This window comes from Rhinatrema bivittatum, chromosome 2, assembly GCF_901001135.1.
Source record: "Rhinatrema bivittatum chromosome 2, aRhiBiv1.1, whole genome shotgun sequence".
Taxonomy (NCBI): domain Eukaryota; kingdom Metazoa; phylum Chordata; class Amphibia; order Gymnophiona; family Rhinatrematidae; genus Rhinatrema; species Rhinatrema bivittatum.
In genome coordinates this window covers 244,063,715-244,081,451 of record NC_042616.1, presented here as the reverse complement: position 1 = coordinate 244,081,451, position 17,737 = coordinate 244,063,715, and the positions used below count along the sequence as shown (strand labels likewise).

Here is a 17,737-nt window from a genome sequence, read left to right as displayed (position 1 = left end):
AAGCAGGATGGTAGTCCTCACACATGGGTAACATCTTCGGATGGAGCCTGGCACGGAAAACTTATGTCAAAGTTTCTGAAACTTTGACTAGGCACACTGAGCATGCCCTATACCACGTGTCCACATGAGGTCCCTCTACAGTCTCTTTTTGTCCACGGAGCTTTTGCCTCACGGTTAAGTGAGCTTTTGGCTTTTTCCTTAGAAAATTGCCTTGGAAAACTTATCGCTGGTTAAATTTGGGTTTTTTCATGTTTCCATTGACGCTGGATCCTTCTCTGTTCCTTCCCGTAGGTTCTGTAGTCAGGTTTGTTAGCATTCTCAGTAAGTTTCTTTTCGTTTCTGTTCCCCCTGTGATAGTGGTGCCTCATCCAGCTTTGACGCCTGCCGTCTCCGCTCTCGTTAATTCCTCTTCTTTTCACTTGTCATGGCCTCATCTGGTTTACATCGGTGCTGCCAGTGCCCAAGGACCCATGTCCATCATGGACCCTCACGAGATATGTCCATTGCCTAGGAGCATCACATGATATTTGGGGTTGCCACATGTGCCCCCAGTTGACCCCCAAGGGATGTTGTGCTCGACTTGATAAGATGGATCCGCACCAATGGACACAGTGCCATCGACATCAGCGGGGCCTTAAGTTCCATCGATGCTACTGGCAGATAGGGGTGCACATATATAAGATTGCGCACATATATAAGATCACGTCTCCATTCAAATAAAGCTCAAAATTGGACTACCTTTTGGCTTCTAATCCAATCTGTTACCATAAGCACAAGATGCTGGACATCCTCCAGTTCATAGAGGCTCCTAAGGAGATTGTGATGGTCCTGGTGCACGAGTTCCTTAAGGAGTTGCTGCTGAGGATCTGGCAACATCCCCTCACAGTACCTTCCATGAACAGGAAGGTGGATGGGGTTATTCTCATCTAGATGGATACTGGATTCAAGAAGCGTTAGCTGTCACATCAGTTGTTGGTGGTGGAATCTGCCTTCAAGAGGACCCAGTGCTCTTGGACCCACACCTCAGCACCCCTGGGGAAAGATCATAGGGTGATGGGCGCTCTTGGGAGGAAAGTGTGCCAGGGAGCCATGCTTATTGCCTGCATTGCTTCCTACAGCTCTGCATGAGCCAAAACTCACGGAACCTCTGGAAGCAAGTGTAGGAGGCGGCTGAGCAGTTGCCAACAACAGCAAGACACCTTCATGTCTTGGAAAACAATCAATCCAAAAAAAAGGGGGAATCAACCTTGGTTCAGCACCGAACTAAAACAGATGAAACAGGACTTACGCCATAAAGAAAATAGATGGCGAAAAACCCCCAACTCAACTACCCTTTCAGCATACAAGGGTTTCTTACATCGCTATAGGACCTGCATACTACAAAAAAAAAGGAATATTACGCCAACAAAATACACCACTACCAGTATGACGCCCAGGCCCTATTTGCTTACGTAACACAAATAACTAAATCAACCCCGCCATCTATTCCAGACGAACAAGCTCTATCCAAGGCTAATGAACTCGCCTCATTTTTTCAACTGAAGATCCTAAATACTCTCGCCCTCCTTCCTCCTAATACAACACCTCTCAAATCAGATGAGAATTTCAATTTGTTCGCTAAACCTAAGTTGGACAGCTTCGAATTAATCTCCACCAAAGAGATTGAATCTATTCTAAAAAGACAGAAACCATCTAGTCATCCGGCTGATAATATCCCATCAAGACTCCTGCTGCTTATTCCAGACACAATCTCAGGACCTCTAACAAATATTATTAACAGCCTTCTAACTCAAGGAAGCTACCCAGACAGCCTAAAAACTGCTTCTCTTAAGCCCCTCCTCAAGAAACACAATCTAGACCCTAATGTACTAGCCAACTTTAGACCCATCTCCAATCTACCATTCGTTGCCAAACTTACAGAGAAACTGGTAAACACCCAGCTTTCAGAATATCTAGAGGACCATAAGATCCTATACCCCTCGCAATATGGCTTCCGGAAATCACGCAACACGGAGACCCTCCTCATTTCGCTTACAGACCATATTATAATGGGATTAGACAAAGGACATTCCTTCTTATTAGTTCTGTTAGACATTTCGGCGGCATTTGACACAGTCAACCACACCATCCTCCTGGATCACCTTGAGGATATCGGCATCTCCGGATCAGCCCACAACTGGTTCAGGTCCTTTCTCAGCAATAGGACTTTTAAAGTCAAAATCAATAACAAGGAGTCACCTCTAACAAAATCTTCCCTTGGCGTACCACAAGGATCCTCCTTATCTCCAACCCTCTTTAATATATACCTCCTCCCCCTCTGCCAACTACTGACAGACCTCAACCTAATTCACTATCTGTACGCAGATGATGTACAGATTCTAATCCCAATAACAGAATCCATCTCTAAAGCTCTCACCTACTGGAATAACTGTCTTCTATCCATTACTAAGCTACTCAACAGCTTAAACTTGGTCCTCAATGCCTCAAAGACGGAACTTCTCTTCATCTCTTCAAATGAAAACAATCTTCCTCCACCTTCACCGCACAATGCTCACATCACCTGTACGCACGTTAGAGACCTTGGGGTAATAATAGACAATCTTCTAAACCTTAAAAAAATGGTCAACACAACTACCAAAGACAGTTTCTTCAGACTACAGATTTTGAAACGACTGAGACCACTCTTATTTTTCCAAGACTTCAGGACAGTCCTCCAGGCTCTTCTGTTCGCCAAAATAGATTACTGCAGTGCCCTCTTTCTAGGCCTCCCTAAATCTACCACCAAACCACTGCAGATGTTACAAAATGCGGCAGCGAGACTGCTGACCAACACCAGCCGCGGTGAACACATCTCCCCCGTCCTCAGAAACCTACATTGGTTACCAGTAAATTTCAGAATCCTGTACAAATCTATTACCCTAATACACAAAACCATCCATCAGCAACTCCAACTTGACCTGGATATCCCTTTCAAACTCCACTCCTCTAACAGACCAACGAGAGATATCCACAAAGGCACTCTGAAATTTCCCCCTACTAAAGCCACTCGCCTCTCTACGACCAAAGACAGAGCTTTTTCAATTGCAGGCCCAGCTATCTGGAACAATATCCCAGCAAATCTCAGATTGGAACCCTGCCTCTTAACCTTCAGAAAAAGACTAAAGACGTGGCTCTTTCACCAAGCCTTCCCAGATCCACCGGATAATCACTAGTTTGAGCCTCACTTCTTACAAGGACTTTGACACACTTCCTCCTGAACAATGGACACTGGCATTTCCTGGTTAAAGCATATGCTCTAACCCGTTAAATTATTCGTATCATGTTATATTTATTCTACCTGCCTCTATCTTCCTTCCAGCTTGTCTTTAAGCCTCCAAGTTTTCCATACCTTGTTGATTGTAACTTTGACTTATTCCTTTTCCTTTGTTATCTATTATTTACCAGAATTGTTACCTCAGTTTTACCCTTTGTTAAAATGTAAACCGATCCGATATGGTTATCTACTATGAAGGTCGGTATAAAAAAACTGCTAAATAAATAAATAAATAAATGTCGCTGGTGCATAAGGGCCTGGATTACAGAAAACATGAGGTTCGCACAACCTATGATGTTTTTGAGACATCATCGAGAGTCTTCATGGATCAGTGACCCAGTATAACCTTGAACCAGTGGGTTTTGTCCATCGTCTGTCAAGCGTACCAATTAAACCCATTGGGTGTCCCAACAAATTACACTTCGTGCCCTTTTTGGGAACCAGTCATGCAACAGGAGGTACTAAAAAGGGAGCTCTCCGCCCTCTTAACAATTAGAGTAGTCAAATCTGTTTCACCAAGGCAAAGAGGGAAGGGATTCTACTCCTGCTACTTCCTGGTTCCAAAAAGATCAGAGGAGGACTACATTCCATCCTAGTCCTGAGGGCCTTGAACAAGTAAGTCACAGGAAGTATCTCAGATTTGTGGTGGGAAAACAGCACTTCTAGTACAATGTTGCCGTTTGGACTGGTGTTGGCCCTATGTGTCTTCACAAAATACCTGGCCATGGTGGGGGCTGTACCTTCACAGGCTGGGAGTGCATGTGTTCCCTTACCTGCATGATTGGCTGGTCAAGAGCACTTCTCAGCAGGAGGCACTTGGTCCATGCACTTGACCATCAGGGTGTCGGAGTCACTAAGGTTCGTTATTAACTACATGAAGTTCCATTTCAGCCCGTCACCTTGATTGGACTTCATAGGAGCCCTGCTAGACATGGCTCAGGCAAAAGCCTTCCTGCTGTGGTCCAGGGTGTTCACCTTGATGTGCATAGCGGCAGTAATTCATCAGAGCCAGCAGGTGTCACCTCGGCATATGTTGAGGCTGTTGGGCCACATGGCTGCAGCCGTCCATGTTACTCCCTTGGCACATTTGCACATGCGTAGAGCCCAATGGACCCTGAGGTCCCAATGGCACCAGGCCCCGCAGAGCCTGCAGGATTGCATCTGAATCAACCTGTCTCTCTGGGACTCTCGGTCCTGGTGGCAGGTACTCGCAAATTTGGAACGGGGTATCCTTTCAAAATCCCCTTACCCAAATTGTCCTTACTATGTATGCATCTACCTTTGTGTGGGGAGCTCATGTAGAGGGGCTCCACACCCAGAGCCTCTGGTCAGCTCAGGAAGTATGTTGTCCAATCAATTTCCTAGAGTTCTGGGCAATCAGGTACGCACTATGGGCTTTCAGAGATCAGCTGTCCAACATATTTGTCCTGATCCAAACAGACAACCAAATACTATGTGGTATGTCAACAAGCAGGGAGGCACGGGATTGTATCTCCTATGTCAGGAAGCAGTCCAGATCTGGTCCTGGGCCTTGTCTCAAGGGATGGTGCTCAGGGCCATGTATCTAGCTGGAATGGAGAACGTGATAGTGGACAGACTGAGTCATGCCTTCAGACCTCACAAGTAGTCTCTAGACCAGGGGGTGGTGAACCAGATCTTCCCCGATGTGGATCTGTTTGCATCCCTCTGCAATAGAAAGGTGATTCAGTTTTGCTCCCTGTACAGAACAGACAGCAAACCAGCCTCTGACGCCTTTGCCCTACATTAGGGCAAGGGTCTTCTACACGTATCCTCCGATTCCCTTAGTGGCGAAGACTCTCTTGAAGCTTCACGAGGACAGAGGGACTTTGATCCTCATAGCCCCTCATTGGCCAAGACAGGTCTGGTTTCCACTCCTTTGGGAGTTGTCCATTCGGAAACCGATCGGTCTTGGGAATTCCCCAGAGCTCATCATGCAAGACCGAGGCAGACTGCGGCATCCCAACCTCCAGACTCTGTTGCTCACAGCTTGGATACTGAGCTGTTAATTCTGCAACCACTCAATCTTTCTGAGAATGTGTCTCAGGTCCTGGTAGCTTCCTGAAAGCCTTCCACTAGAAAGTCCTATGGATTGAAGTGGAGGAGGTTTTCCGTGTGCTGTGAACAGAAGGCCCTGGATCCATTCTCCTGCCCCACACAAAAACTGCTTGATTACCTTATACACCTATCAGAGTCTGGCTTAAAAACCAACTCCGATGGAGTTGATCTTAGTGCAATTGGTGCATATCACCAGGATGTAGATGGTATGCATCTCTGTATAACCTATAGTTGTACGTTTCATGCAGGGCCTACTTCAATTGAAGCCTTCCCTAAAGCCTACTGCTGTGTCTTGGGACCTCAATTCGGTGCTAGCTCAGCTGATGAAAGCTCCTTTTCTAGCCACTGTACTCCTGTGATCTGAAGTATCTTATGTGGAAGGTCATATTTTTGATGGCGGTCACATCAGCATTTAGGGTCAGCGAGCTCCAGTGTCTAGTGACTTATTCACCTTACACTAAGTTTTTTCATGACAGGGTGGTCTTGCATACACACTCTAAGTTCCTGCCTAAGGTGGTAATGGATTTTCATCTTAACCAGTCAATCATCCTGCCAACATTCGTTCCCAGGTCCCATTCGCACCACGGTGAATGAGCACTGCACAGTTTGGACTGCAAGAGCGGACAGAAGAACTTTTTATTTCTTTTGCTAGGAACAGGTTGGAAGTTGCCGTTGCCAAACAGACACTATCCAATTGGCTAGCAGATTGCATCTCCTTTTGTTATACCCAGGCAGGACTGCTTCTTGAGAGTCATGTCAAGGATCATTCTGTCAGAGCCATGGCAATGCAGTGGCTCTGACAGAATTGTGAACAGTTCCCATGGAGGTGATCTGCAAGGCTGTGACATGGAGATCTCTCCACACATTTGCATCTCACTGTTGTCTGGATAGGGATGGCTGATGTGACAATAGGTTTGGCCAATCTGTTCTCAACTTTCCCTGCCTAGGGCCCAGTCTGTCCTCAACTCTCCCTGCCTAGGGCCCATTGTTTGGATTCAGGCTGACTCCTCCTTTGTTACCAACAGCACTGTGGTTGTTATGCCTGTTGGCACCTGATTGGTGGTCTGTTGGTCCCCTTCTGGATTGAGGAGCAGCTTGTAGCTAGGGATTCACTCATGTGTGAGGACTATCATCGTGCTTTTCTTAGGAGAAAGCAGAGTTGCTTACCTGTAAAGGTGTTCTCCTAGGACAGCAGGATGTTAGTCCTCATGAAACCCACCCGCCACTCCGCAGAGTTGGGTTTCTCATTATATTTTTCATTTTTTTGTAATTCTATGTTATAAGACTGAAGAGGGACCCCCGCGTGGTATAGGGCGTGCTCAGTGTGCCTAGTCAAAGTTCCAGAAATTTTGACATAAGTTTTCTGTGCCGAGCTCTATCCGATGATGTCACCCACGTGTGAGGACTAACATCCTGCTGTCCTAGGAGAGCACCTGTTACAGGCAAACAACTCTGCTTTATCATTGTTTGATCATGTTGAGCTAGGGACTTGAAAAGATGGCTGGATAAGATAGTTAAAGGAGGTTGTTTGCTGGATAACCGCCCTTTTTGACTCTTGAAGGGCTTGCCCAATCAGGTTTTGGATTGTCTTTGGGAAATTGGGTTATTCATGTTTACAAGATCTTTTTCCAAAGGTTGGCAATAATCTGTTATTCATAAAATCCAATTTAGATCCTGCTGACAGTGCCATTTATTATCCTATGTCAAATCTTGCTATTTTGACAACCTTATTGGAATTCATATTGGTTAGTCAGCTTAGGGGTTTCGTCAAGGAAGTAAAGTGGTTAGATCCTGCACAGTTGGGCTTTCTCCCAGCATTTAGCACAAAGATGGTTTTGATTTCTTTGATAGATGATATGCTGCTGCTTTTGGACTGTGGACAATCAAGTTTTTTTTCGTACTTTTAGATCTGTCAGCATCGTTTGATACATTCAGCCACCAGCATGCGGTTTTGTGGTTGACTGTCATTTAGACGGGCTGACACTTAAATGGATAGAATTTTTTCTTACAGATAGGTGGTAGAGGGTGGAATTTGAATCACGAGTTTTGAGCCATGACCATTATACCTGGGTATTCCTCAGGTCTCCCTGATTCTATTTAACATATCTTTACCTCTGGGACACATTATTGGGCGTTTAGGGGTGAAGGTTTATATTTGTGCTGCTGATGTATGAATATAGGTTCCATGCATTTAATGTAGCTGGGTTTAAAAGGGGTTTGGATACATTCTCGGAGAAGTACATTAACTGTATTAATCAAGATGACGTAGGGAATAGCCACTGCTGTTACTGGCATCAGTAGCATGGGATCTACTAAGGGTTTGGGTACTTGCCAGATACTTGTAGCCTAGATTGGCTACTGTTGGAAACAGGATACTGGGCTTGATGGACCCTTATGTTCTTATGGCAGTGTACATGGTAAGCTTCAGTTGAAAACAGAATCTGGTGGTCGATGGTATCAAAAGTGGATGAGATATTGAGAATGACAAGAACATACATGTTCTCTGCATCCAACACTCTTCTGAGTGAATCGACAGGAGAGTACTAGAATCTCTGTGATGAGAAATATTTTGAAACCAAACTTCAAGTTATCTAACACCTCCATAATCATCAAGGAAGTTCATCAGCTGTTTCATGACTACAGACTCTGTGACATTGGCTATTAGAGAGAAGAGCGAGGCCTGTAGTTTGCAAGGTCAGAAGGGTTGAGATGAGGTTTCCATAATAAAGGCCTTGCAGAAGCTTGCTTTAGGTAGTTAGGGATATGACCTTTCTGAAAAGAAAAGTTAATAGTCTGTCAAAAAAGAAACAAAAACTCTGTTAATCAACTTTAAAATGGTGATATTACATGGTTACAACAACCAGAATGTGAAATTGTCTTCATGACTTTAAATTCAGCAACTATTTCAAAAGGCCATCTGATCTCGTTAGACTCCGGTAAATCTAAGAGCCAGCTGGGGACACCCAAGAAAGTGGCTGAGATTTGAGTGATTTGGGAGGCAAAAAAAGTCATAAACTCATCATAGTTGATAGAATTTGAGTTACCTGACTGACTCGATGAGATATCTTTAAGGGGAGATGTCAGGTTGCACACAGTCCTAAACAATTCTTTTGGATTGTTAACAACATAAAGTTGCATTGAGTAAAATTTTCTTTCAGCATTATCAGTCTTTCTCCTGTATTCCTCAAGCATCTTCTTATAGGAACTGTCAGTAGTCTGAACCTGACACCAAAGGTGTTCATGTCTACACAGCGAGCGTCTCATTGCGTGAAGCTCAGAAGAGAACCAGGTTGTTTTCTTAGAACAAGCATGTTCAAATTTCTTTAAAGGATCAATCACGTCCAGAACACTGGATATGGCGCCTCCCAGCTAGAGGCCACAGAGTCAGCATTGTCAGGCACACACTCCTCAAGCTTGACCCCTAATAGATCTCGCAATCAGTCAGTAGCAGCATATCCTCTCCTAGCTGAGATAGCCTTCACTGGAGTGGATTTTTTAGATAAGATGGAACAAGAATAATAATAAATGGTTAGAGAAAGGTGTCAGTCTGATAGTAACCTTCAATGAGCAGTAACCCACCAAAGAAGGTTCTTGTGGAAATTGAACTAGTTTCTAGTTTTAAAGTACTGGCTTTAATATATAAAAAGTGAAACATTAAAATTGAATAAGGAGAAAAATGTTATATTTCACCACTCCTAGACAAACTGGTAAAGACCAGCCTAAAAACCGCTAAATGTAACAATCCTGCTTTTGGACGTCTAGGGTCTTTCACGGTGGTTTCCTAACAAAATATTCCAGTGCTAGATTTTTGTCCACTCCTGTTTGGATTGCAGTTTCTGTAACAAAAATAAGTTGTAAAGGCACATTTCAAGAAAAGGTGAATTCTTTTTACATGTCTATATAGTAATGTCCAGCTTTTATCATGCGTATGTATTAGATAGTTATGTAATCTAAAGCCCAGCTAATCTTTATTCAGTCAAATTTAAAGAATGTGGGACAGAAATGCACATGTGATTGATTAGTACTGAAAATAAGCCTGGAAGTTGATAGTTGTTTTATTTTTGCTTTAAACTCACTTGCTTACCCTATGTCTCAATTTTCTTCTCAATAGGTTGCAGTGTTTTACAGAGCCAGTCCCAGGCATAAACTGAAAATCGTAAAGGTACAGAATTTTTTTTCTTTCCCCACCGGAAAAACTGTGTAACAGAGGGCTTTTTGCTTAATCTTAGGAGACATGAAATAAAATCAACTACAGCATGTCAAGATGGAATACAGTGAGGTTTGGGATTTTCAGTGGCTGTGAAAACAATATTGGTTAATTTGTGATCCCTGTAGATCAGTTCTACTGCCCTATGACATTGGTTAAGGAATGGAGGAGGGGTGGGGGCAGTGACAGTTTAATTTGGAATTCCATACCTGATGCTAGAATAACTCTGAGGAGTTCAGATTTGGAAGCAACTTCTTGTCCATTGTTTGGTCAGATGAGGGTTTACAATGTCCACCGTGATAATCTAAAGAAAGTAAAAATAATTTTTAAAAAAGGCAAAAAATCCAGTACAACTGGATTTTTAAAATCACATTTCCTGCAATATTTGTAATTGTATTTTTCCCTTCGCATTCATAAATCTATTCCTTTTAAATGTTAATGCCAGGTTTTGCAGGTTTCTCAGTTGTTTTATTCAGGTTTATTTATTTTTTTGCAGTCTCTACAGAATATCGGTGCAGTAGTAGCTATGACAGGAGACGGAGTTAATGATGCCGTAGCTCTGAAGGCTGCAGACATTGGAGTAGCGATGGGTCAAACAGGGACAGATGTATGCAAGGAAGCAGCTGATATGATCTTAGTGGAAGATGATTTTCAGACAATAATGTAAGTTTTATTTCTTTTGAGGTTTGTTTTATTTTTATTTGGGGGGGGGGGGGGGGGGAGGAGAATAAGCAAACCAGCTGTGACCCAGGCAGACAAATCTTGGCTGCAGAAGATGCTATAGAGATGTACTTCAAATTTACCAGTGTAATGGACTTGTTTGGGGAGCATGTATATGAAGAAAGTATTCTCCCAGGACAAGCAGGATGGTAGTCCTCACATATGAGTTACATCATCAGATGGAGCCCTATCATGGAACACTTTTGTCAAAGTTTCTAGAACTTTGACTGGCACACTGAGCATGCCCAGCATGCCACTAATCCTGCAGAACCAGGGATCCCCCTTCAGTCTCTTTTTTTCCGCGTAGCTGTTGCCTCGCAGTTTAGGAGCTCTGTGAGAAATTTCTCACAACTTTCCTCAAGGAACTATTTGAAGTTTATCTTCTCAAAAAATCTCTCATCAGGGTCCCCCTCACACTCCGTTCCCTCCGACGCTCGATAAGTGTTATTTTCGGTACTTGCGGTTGGTTCCTGGCGGTTTACCGCTTTGGTGCCTGACGGTCACCGACTGCGCGCCCTCCAAATTTTAACATGGCAACCGGGTTTAGGAAATGCCCCGAGTGACCGAGGACCATGTCCATAACGGACCCATATAATGCTTGCCTTTTGTGCTTAGGCCCCTTGCACGATCTCCGTTGATGCCCCATTTGTGCACAAATGACCCCCAAAGGCCGTCGCACTCGCCTGGACAAAATGGATCAGTTGCTTGCTTCAAAACATACTGCTCCATCGACACCCGTTCAAGCACCACCGACTGTGGAGGGTCCATTGACCTCTGAGATGATTCACCAGGAGTACCGTGGACAGGGTGACCGTCCGTCACAGACTCCATCGAGGACATCAGCGTCATTGTTCTCGGTGCCGGGGAAAGACCGGACCAAGCACCGAGGGAAACATTGGGAACCGTCAATGCTGGAGCCCATGCCAGGGCCATCGGGGCTACTGGTACCTAAGCGCACCTCATCTGCCCCGATGTCGGCACCGATTCCATCGATGCCAGGGCCGCATCCATCGATGCCTTCCCACCCTCTCGGCTTTGGCATGCTTCCTCCAACGGGTGCTCCACCGGGAGAAGGAGAAAGTCCCTATAATCCATGGGACGATGCATCCTCAGATGATTCATCACAGACTTCTGAGGTTTGCTCTCAGAACCTTCACTGCCGGAGAAAAGGCGAAGATCTCCTCTAGAAGACCTCTCCTTTGCCAGTTTTGTCAGAAAGATGTCTGAGACTATACCTTTTACACTGGTCATGGAGGAAGATGCTCACCATAAAACATTGGAGGTCTTACAATTTGTAGATGCTCCAAAATAAATAATGGCAGTACCGGTACATGAAGTTCTTTTGGACCTCATACACCGCCTGTGGAAACATCCGGGTACGGTACCCCCAGTCCATAAAAAGACAGATGCTACCTACCTGGTTCAACAAGCCCCAGGTTTTCAAAAAAGTCAGCTGCTCCACTAATCTGTAGTCATGGAATCAGCTCAGAAAAAGGCTAAACGATTGCATCCACATTCCTCTGCTCCTCCCAGTAAGGAACAGAAAGCAGTGGATGCGTTGGGACCAAGAATTTTCCAAGGGTCCATGTTGATATCGCGAATTGCAGAAATCTCTGGAAACAAGTCCAGGAGATTGCAGAGACGTTACCACAGCAACATCAAGAAGCCTTGTCCTCCATCCTACAGAAAGGTTTGGAAGCAGGCATTCTGTTTCATTGTAAACCGGTTTGATATGCATTTTATGCAGGAAAATCGGTATAAAAAAAACTTTAAATAAATAAATAAATAAATAATTATGAAGTCAGAGCTGCATACGATTCTTTTGAAACAGCATCCAGAGTCTCGGCAGTGGGCATCAGTGCTAGACGCTGGGACTGGCTTAAGGCCTCAAACCTACGCCCGGAAGTGCAGGACGAACTGGCAGATCTACCCTGTACCAGAGACAACCTGTTTGGGGATAAGATCCAGGATGCAAAGGCCCAGTTAAAAGGACCATCATGAGACCCTGCGCCAGTTGTCAACTGTATCCCCAGATGTTCCCTCCGCAACCCACAGGATCACGTGTAGAGAACCCAAGAAACAATTCTACAGGCCACGCAAATATTACCCTCCTGCATCCCGTGCACGACCGGCTTGGGCACCTCAGAGGGGACATGAGTGCCAAACTACACAAGCTCCACAAGCTGCCCCCGTGTCTGGATTTTGAATCTTTTCCAGAGAGCAGCAGCCATATTCCAATGGGGGGCCGCCTCTGCCACTTTGCACCAAATTGGCATCCAATCACCATGACCAGTGGGTACTGTCCATTGTAACCCACGGTTACCATCTAAATTTTTAAAAAATACCCCTGGACTTCCCACCCAATCCACCCTGGAGTTGGGACGACCACACAGGAAAACGCAAGTCATAGCTCTCAACCCTTCTGTCAGTCAGAGCCGTGGAACTGATTCCACCGAATCAGCAGGGAAAAGACTTCTACTCCAGATATTTCCTAATTCCAAAAAAAGACTGGTGGCCTCCTATTCTAGACCTCCTATTCTAGACCTCCTATTCTAGACCTCCTATTCTAGACCTCCATGACTTGGATACGTTTCTTCGCAAGGAACGGTTCAGGACGGTATCCCTGGGTAACCATGCTTCCTCTATTTCAAAAAAGGGATTGGCTCTGCTCTCTGGACCGAAGTGCAGGAAGTCGCTCCCGGACCCCCGCTGGACTTTTGGCAAGTTTTGTGGGCGTCAGGAGGCCCCCCCCCAAGCTGGCCAAAAGTCCAGCGGGGTCCTGCGGGGGTCCGGAAGCGATCTTCTGCCCTCCGGCCGTATTGCCAATATTCAAAATGGCGCTGGCACTACCTTTGCCCTGTCACATGGTATGGGCAAAGGGCCATCGGCGCCATTTTTTTAGCGCAGCTGATAGCGTGGACCACCAGGTATGTGTAAAAAGTTTGGGGGGGTCGGGAGAGTGGGGGAGGCTAAGGGGGCAATTTTAAAGGGTCGGGATGGAGGTTTTTTTCGGCGCAGGCCTCATTAGTGATGTGAATTGGAATCGGAACCGATTCCAATTCACATCTCGTAATGATCAGATTTCCCCCAGCCGAACCCGATTGTTAAAACGATCGGGCACACGATTCACATCCCTAGCTTTTATACCATAGCAGTGTGGTGTAGGCAGCTACAGCATTTGTAGTATGTATGTGCAAGGAGGTGGAATTGGACAGTCACATCTGATTGATTTTCAAACCATTCTTCTCAGAATCATCTTTAAAGAGGAAGGAGACCTAGTGCCATAATAAAATACAGGCCTTGGTACCAACAATTTAAGATTTGCACATTGATGAGTTGTGAGATTTTTGCTTCTTTATCAACCCCTATCTGTTGCTTACTTCCCCAGTCGACTCCCTCTCCATGTCTGTTTTATTTCCCCAACCCGTATCTTACTCCTTCGTTGACTTTTCTCTCCCCTCAATGAATACTCCCTCCCCTTTTGCTTTCTCTCCTTTTTTCAACTTTTCTCTCACCCCTTCATCTTCTATTTTTCCACCTTCCTCTTTCCTTTCCATTTGCCTTCCCTGTGTTGCTCCCTACCATTTGCCTTATTAGCGAGCTCTTGATTTTCTGAAGGCTGTTGGGGAGTCCTCTACTTTGCAGGTTCTGTAGTATTCGGACTACCTCCTCTGGGCTTCACAGCTTAGGAAGCTCTACCAGCATGCTCCCGTTAATCTTCCATTGGCATGGCCGGGTGAATTCTGGCAGTCCTACTGCTCACCTGGAGGGAAATATTAGAATTAGAGTTGCCAGTTGACCCAGGGCTAGTTTTGTAGTTCCGATATTTCCCATTGATTTCCCTAATGCAATCAGAACTGCAAAACTAGAACTGGTTTAGCCTGTTTGGTTGATCTTGGGGGAGGTGGCCATTCTATTTGGGAACCTTGTCAGTCTCATTCTTTTTTTCATTTGGCTGGTGGGATTGTGGAATCTTGCCAGTTTCAGCTCTCTTGTATGACTGGACATGGCTGAGTAACCCACCAGCTTTTTTCTGCCTCTCTTATTTTTCTTAGTCAACAACACACACAGAGAAAATATATACTTTGTAGTATTGTTTTTATATGTTTATTCGAACAATTTATGCATCACCACCTGTCTAGACAATTAAAATCTAAATATCTCACACATATCACATGCATACCATTTAAAAACAAATAGTACCCGTCAATATTTGTAAACATTATTTGTAATATTTTTTAACATTCAATATGCCTAATATCAAATTTTTATAAATTACTCTTTTTTGCACTGTTTTGCTTCTTTATATTGTTCTCATCATATCATAAAACTATCTTCTTTCCTTTATAATTTCACATCACATAATTATGGAATCCCCTCTTGTTTTATGGTTTAAGTCCAACAAAGATATCTTTGTTTCACCCTCTTTCATGAGGGCTTCCTCAGGGACTAACCCAAAATGATATTTTAACAATATTTCTTCAAATCTCGTCCTTATACAGCCACAACGTAACTTCACCAATTCCAGTCCATCACTCAATGTCTCTATACATAGTCACTACTTACAACGGTGATCGGCGATGAAGGACGTCAGTTCCGGTAAAAAAAACAAAACAAAACAATGGATTAACATGAATTGAAGAGACAGATATTTTTTGAAATTTGAGGATCGCCGTTGTAAGTTAATGACTATGTATAGAGACATTGAGTGACGGACTGGAGTTGGTGAAGTTACATTGTGCTGAATAAGGACGAGATTTGAAGAAATATTGTTAAAATATCATTTTGGGTTAGTCCCTGAGGAAGCCCTCATGAAAGAGGGTGAAATGAAGATATCTTTGTTGGACTTGAACCATAAAAGAAGAGGGGATTCCATAATTTTGTGATGTGAAATTATAAAGGAAAGAAGATTGTTTTATGATATGAGAACAATATAAAGAAGCAAGAGAGTGCAAATAAGAGTAATTTATAAAAATGTGTTATTAAGCATATTGAATGTTAAAAAAAATATTACAATTGTTTACAAATATTGACGGGTACTATTTGTTTTTTAAGTGGTCTGCATGTGATATGTGTGAGAGAGATTTTAATTGTAGGTGGTGATGCATAAATTGTTCGAATAAACGTATAAAAACAATATTGCAAAGTATATATTTTCTCTGTGTGTGTTGTTGACTAAGATAGAGAACTTTTGTGATTGTACCCTCTACGTTGTGATATCCTTTATTTTTTTGGCAGGCCTGGGGAATCCACCAGCTGCGGTGGTCCTGGGCTTTGTTTGGCGGGATTTTATTGTAGCCCTCATGGCGACAAACGTAGGACCTGGAGAGGTTACTGTGATTCATCTGGCTGTTGCTTTTTTCTTTTTTTCGTGACCCAGACCATAATATGAATTCTTGAAGTCTGTAGAATTGACAGAAATCAAACACTGAAAGACAATTTCTTCAAAGTTTTACCTTGGAATTTACAGTGGGAGATTATTATTAATATATCTGGAACTATTTTTGTATTGGGGCAAAACTGAGGCAATAATTTGATAACTCCTCCCTCTGGAATCTGTCTTCAGTTATTTGATAAACATAGGGGAAAAAACTGTAGAATAATAATATTTTGTTAGTTGAAACTTCATATGTTGGTTTGCTCTTTTAGCTTTGTGGATGTCCTGGCTGCCTCTTCCTGAGAAGGACAGATGGAGTGGAATTTGGTGTTCAGTGATTGAGAATAATGGTGCAGGGCAAGTTCTGTTGAGTAAAATCAAAACATGTTTTTGGTTTTGTAATAAAATATTTTTAGATCTTTTACTCTTTTGGTGCTGCTTGTTGCTCAATTGAAATATGACACAAAATACTATTTTATATATATATATATATGTGTGTGTGTGTGTGTGTGTATATATATGTATATATGTGTATATATGTGTGTATATATATATATATATATATATATATATGTATATGTGTATATGTATATATATGTATATATGTGTATATTGGTAAAAGTAATGATTATAATAAAAAGCAATGGTAATGAAAAAAAAACAGTATAATGATAAATGCTTTGTTTATATAAGACCACTTATGAGAATGACCTAAAGGAGAAACAAAACAAAGGAAAAATATAAGGATATGTCTTTGGTGGTTGCTTTTGCAAGCAATCAGATGATTTCCAGTCTCCCACTTGGCCCCCTCCAGTATTTCTTGCTGAAAGTGGGGTGTCGTCTGTCTGTCCCAGGAGATGACGGCTTGATGTCAGGGTCAAAGCAGCTCAAAGCCTCTTCTATCTGTTCCTCATTCCTTCCTGTTTAACTTCCTTTTATAGGGTATCAGAGGGATCATACTGATGATATGTGTGGTTCTTTCTTTGTTGTCTGTTACAACTGAGCCAACTCTGGAAGGAAGTGGGGGCTGCATGTCTTTGCTTTTACCAGAGCAAATGTAGTTTTTCTGCTAGTTCTTCATTTTCTGATAAAGGCAGGCTTTCTGATAGAAGCAGTGAACTATGAGAGTTCCAAGCATTTCCTTATCTCTGGTCTGTAGGAAGCTATGCAGAGGGTAAAGAAGCCCTGTAAAAAGAGACATACATCTACAATAGTATTTCACCATAATATGTTAAATGCAGTTTTCTGTCACATTTGCATCTTTTCCGCTTGTTAGTGAGACTTCCCTTCTGAACAAAACAGCCTCATTTAATTCTCTCTCTGCGCACAATACTCAGCAGGCAAAACAGCCTAAAATAACTTTTTCTCTGAATATAATAATATTTGGCACTTCAATAGTCATTTTTGCTTAAACAAAGCACTTAACTGTTTCTCTGATGTGTATTTAAGCAAAAGCAGTCTTTTATATGTAACTGTAATTTTTCTTCACTATAGTCTAATCATAGCTGCTTCATTATAGTTAGCTATCATTTTCTTCACTATACGTAAAGCAATGTTCTCATGTATGCATATATTATAAATATATATATATATATAATCACTTGACAGTGTCCATTTTATGGAGGGTGCTAGCTGCTATCCCTGTGCGTAACTTCTAGATATCTTGTGACCCACTGTCCCTAAATATTCTAATACAGATTTCAAAAGTCAGCTGATGTATGTTTAAGCTGGAATTAAAATGTTGATTACAGTATATTTAAGCTAGCTGTAATTTTAAAAGTTAAGTAGGCATGACTGGTATTTACCTGCAAATAAAGCTACTCAAAATACTTTTAATTAAGCTTCTGGAAGCTGCTTATAAGAAAGCAATTCAACAATGTCCTTGAAATGAATTTATTTTCCAGTGTGTTTTTTTTTCACCGAAATTGAGACCTAGGTGACATTTTCTCTGTGTTTTTTTATTACAGGTCTGCAATTGAAGAGGGTAAAGGAATTTATAATAACATAAAAAACTTTGTTAGATTCCAACTGAGCACGTAAGTTT

The 17,737-nt window shown here is 42.8% G+C and overlaps 1 protein-coding gene across 4 annotated transcripts in view; it reads left to right on the top strand.

The window, feature by feature from the left end:
- Positions 1 to 17,737, top strand: part of ATP2C1 (ATPase secretory pathway Ca2+ transporting 1) — a 374,199-nt gene that overhangs the window by 314,784 nt on the left and 41,678 nt on the right. For all 4 annotated transcript variants that reach the window (XM_029589345.1, XM_029589348.1, XM_029589346.1 and 1 more), the window contains exons 20-22: positions 9,501 to 9,551; positions 10,093 to 10,259; positions 17,661 to 17,729. In XM_029589345.1, coding sequence (XP_029445205.1) covers positions 9,501 to 9,551; positions 10,093 to 10,259; positions 17,661 to 17,729 — 287 coding nt within the window. The remainder of the gene's footprint in view (positions 1 to 9,500; positions 9,552 to 10,092; positions 10,260 to 17,660; positions 17,730 to 17,737) is intronic.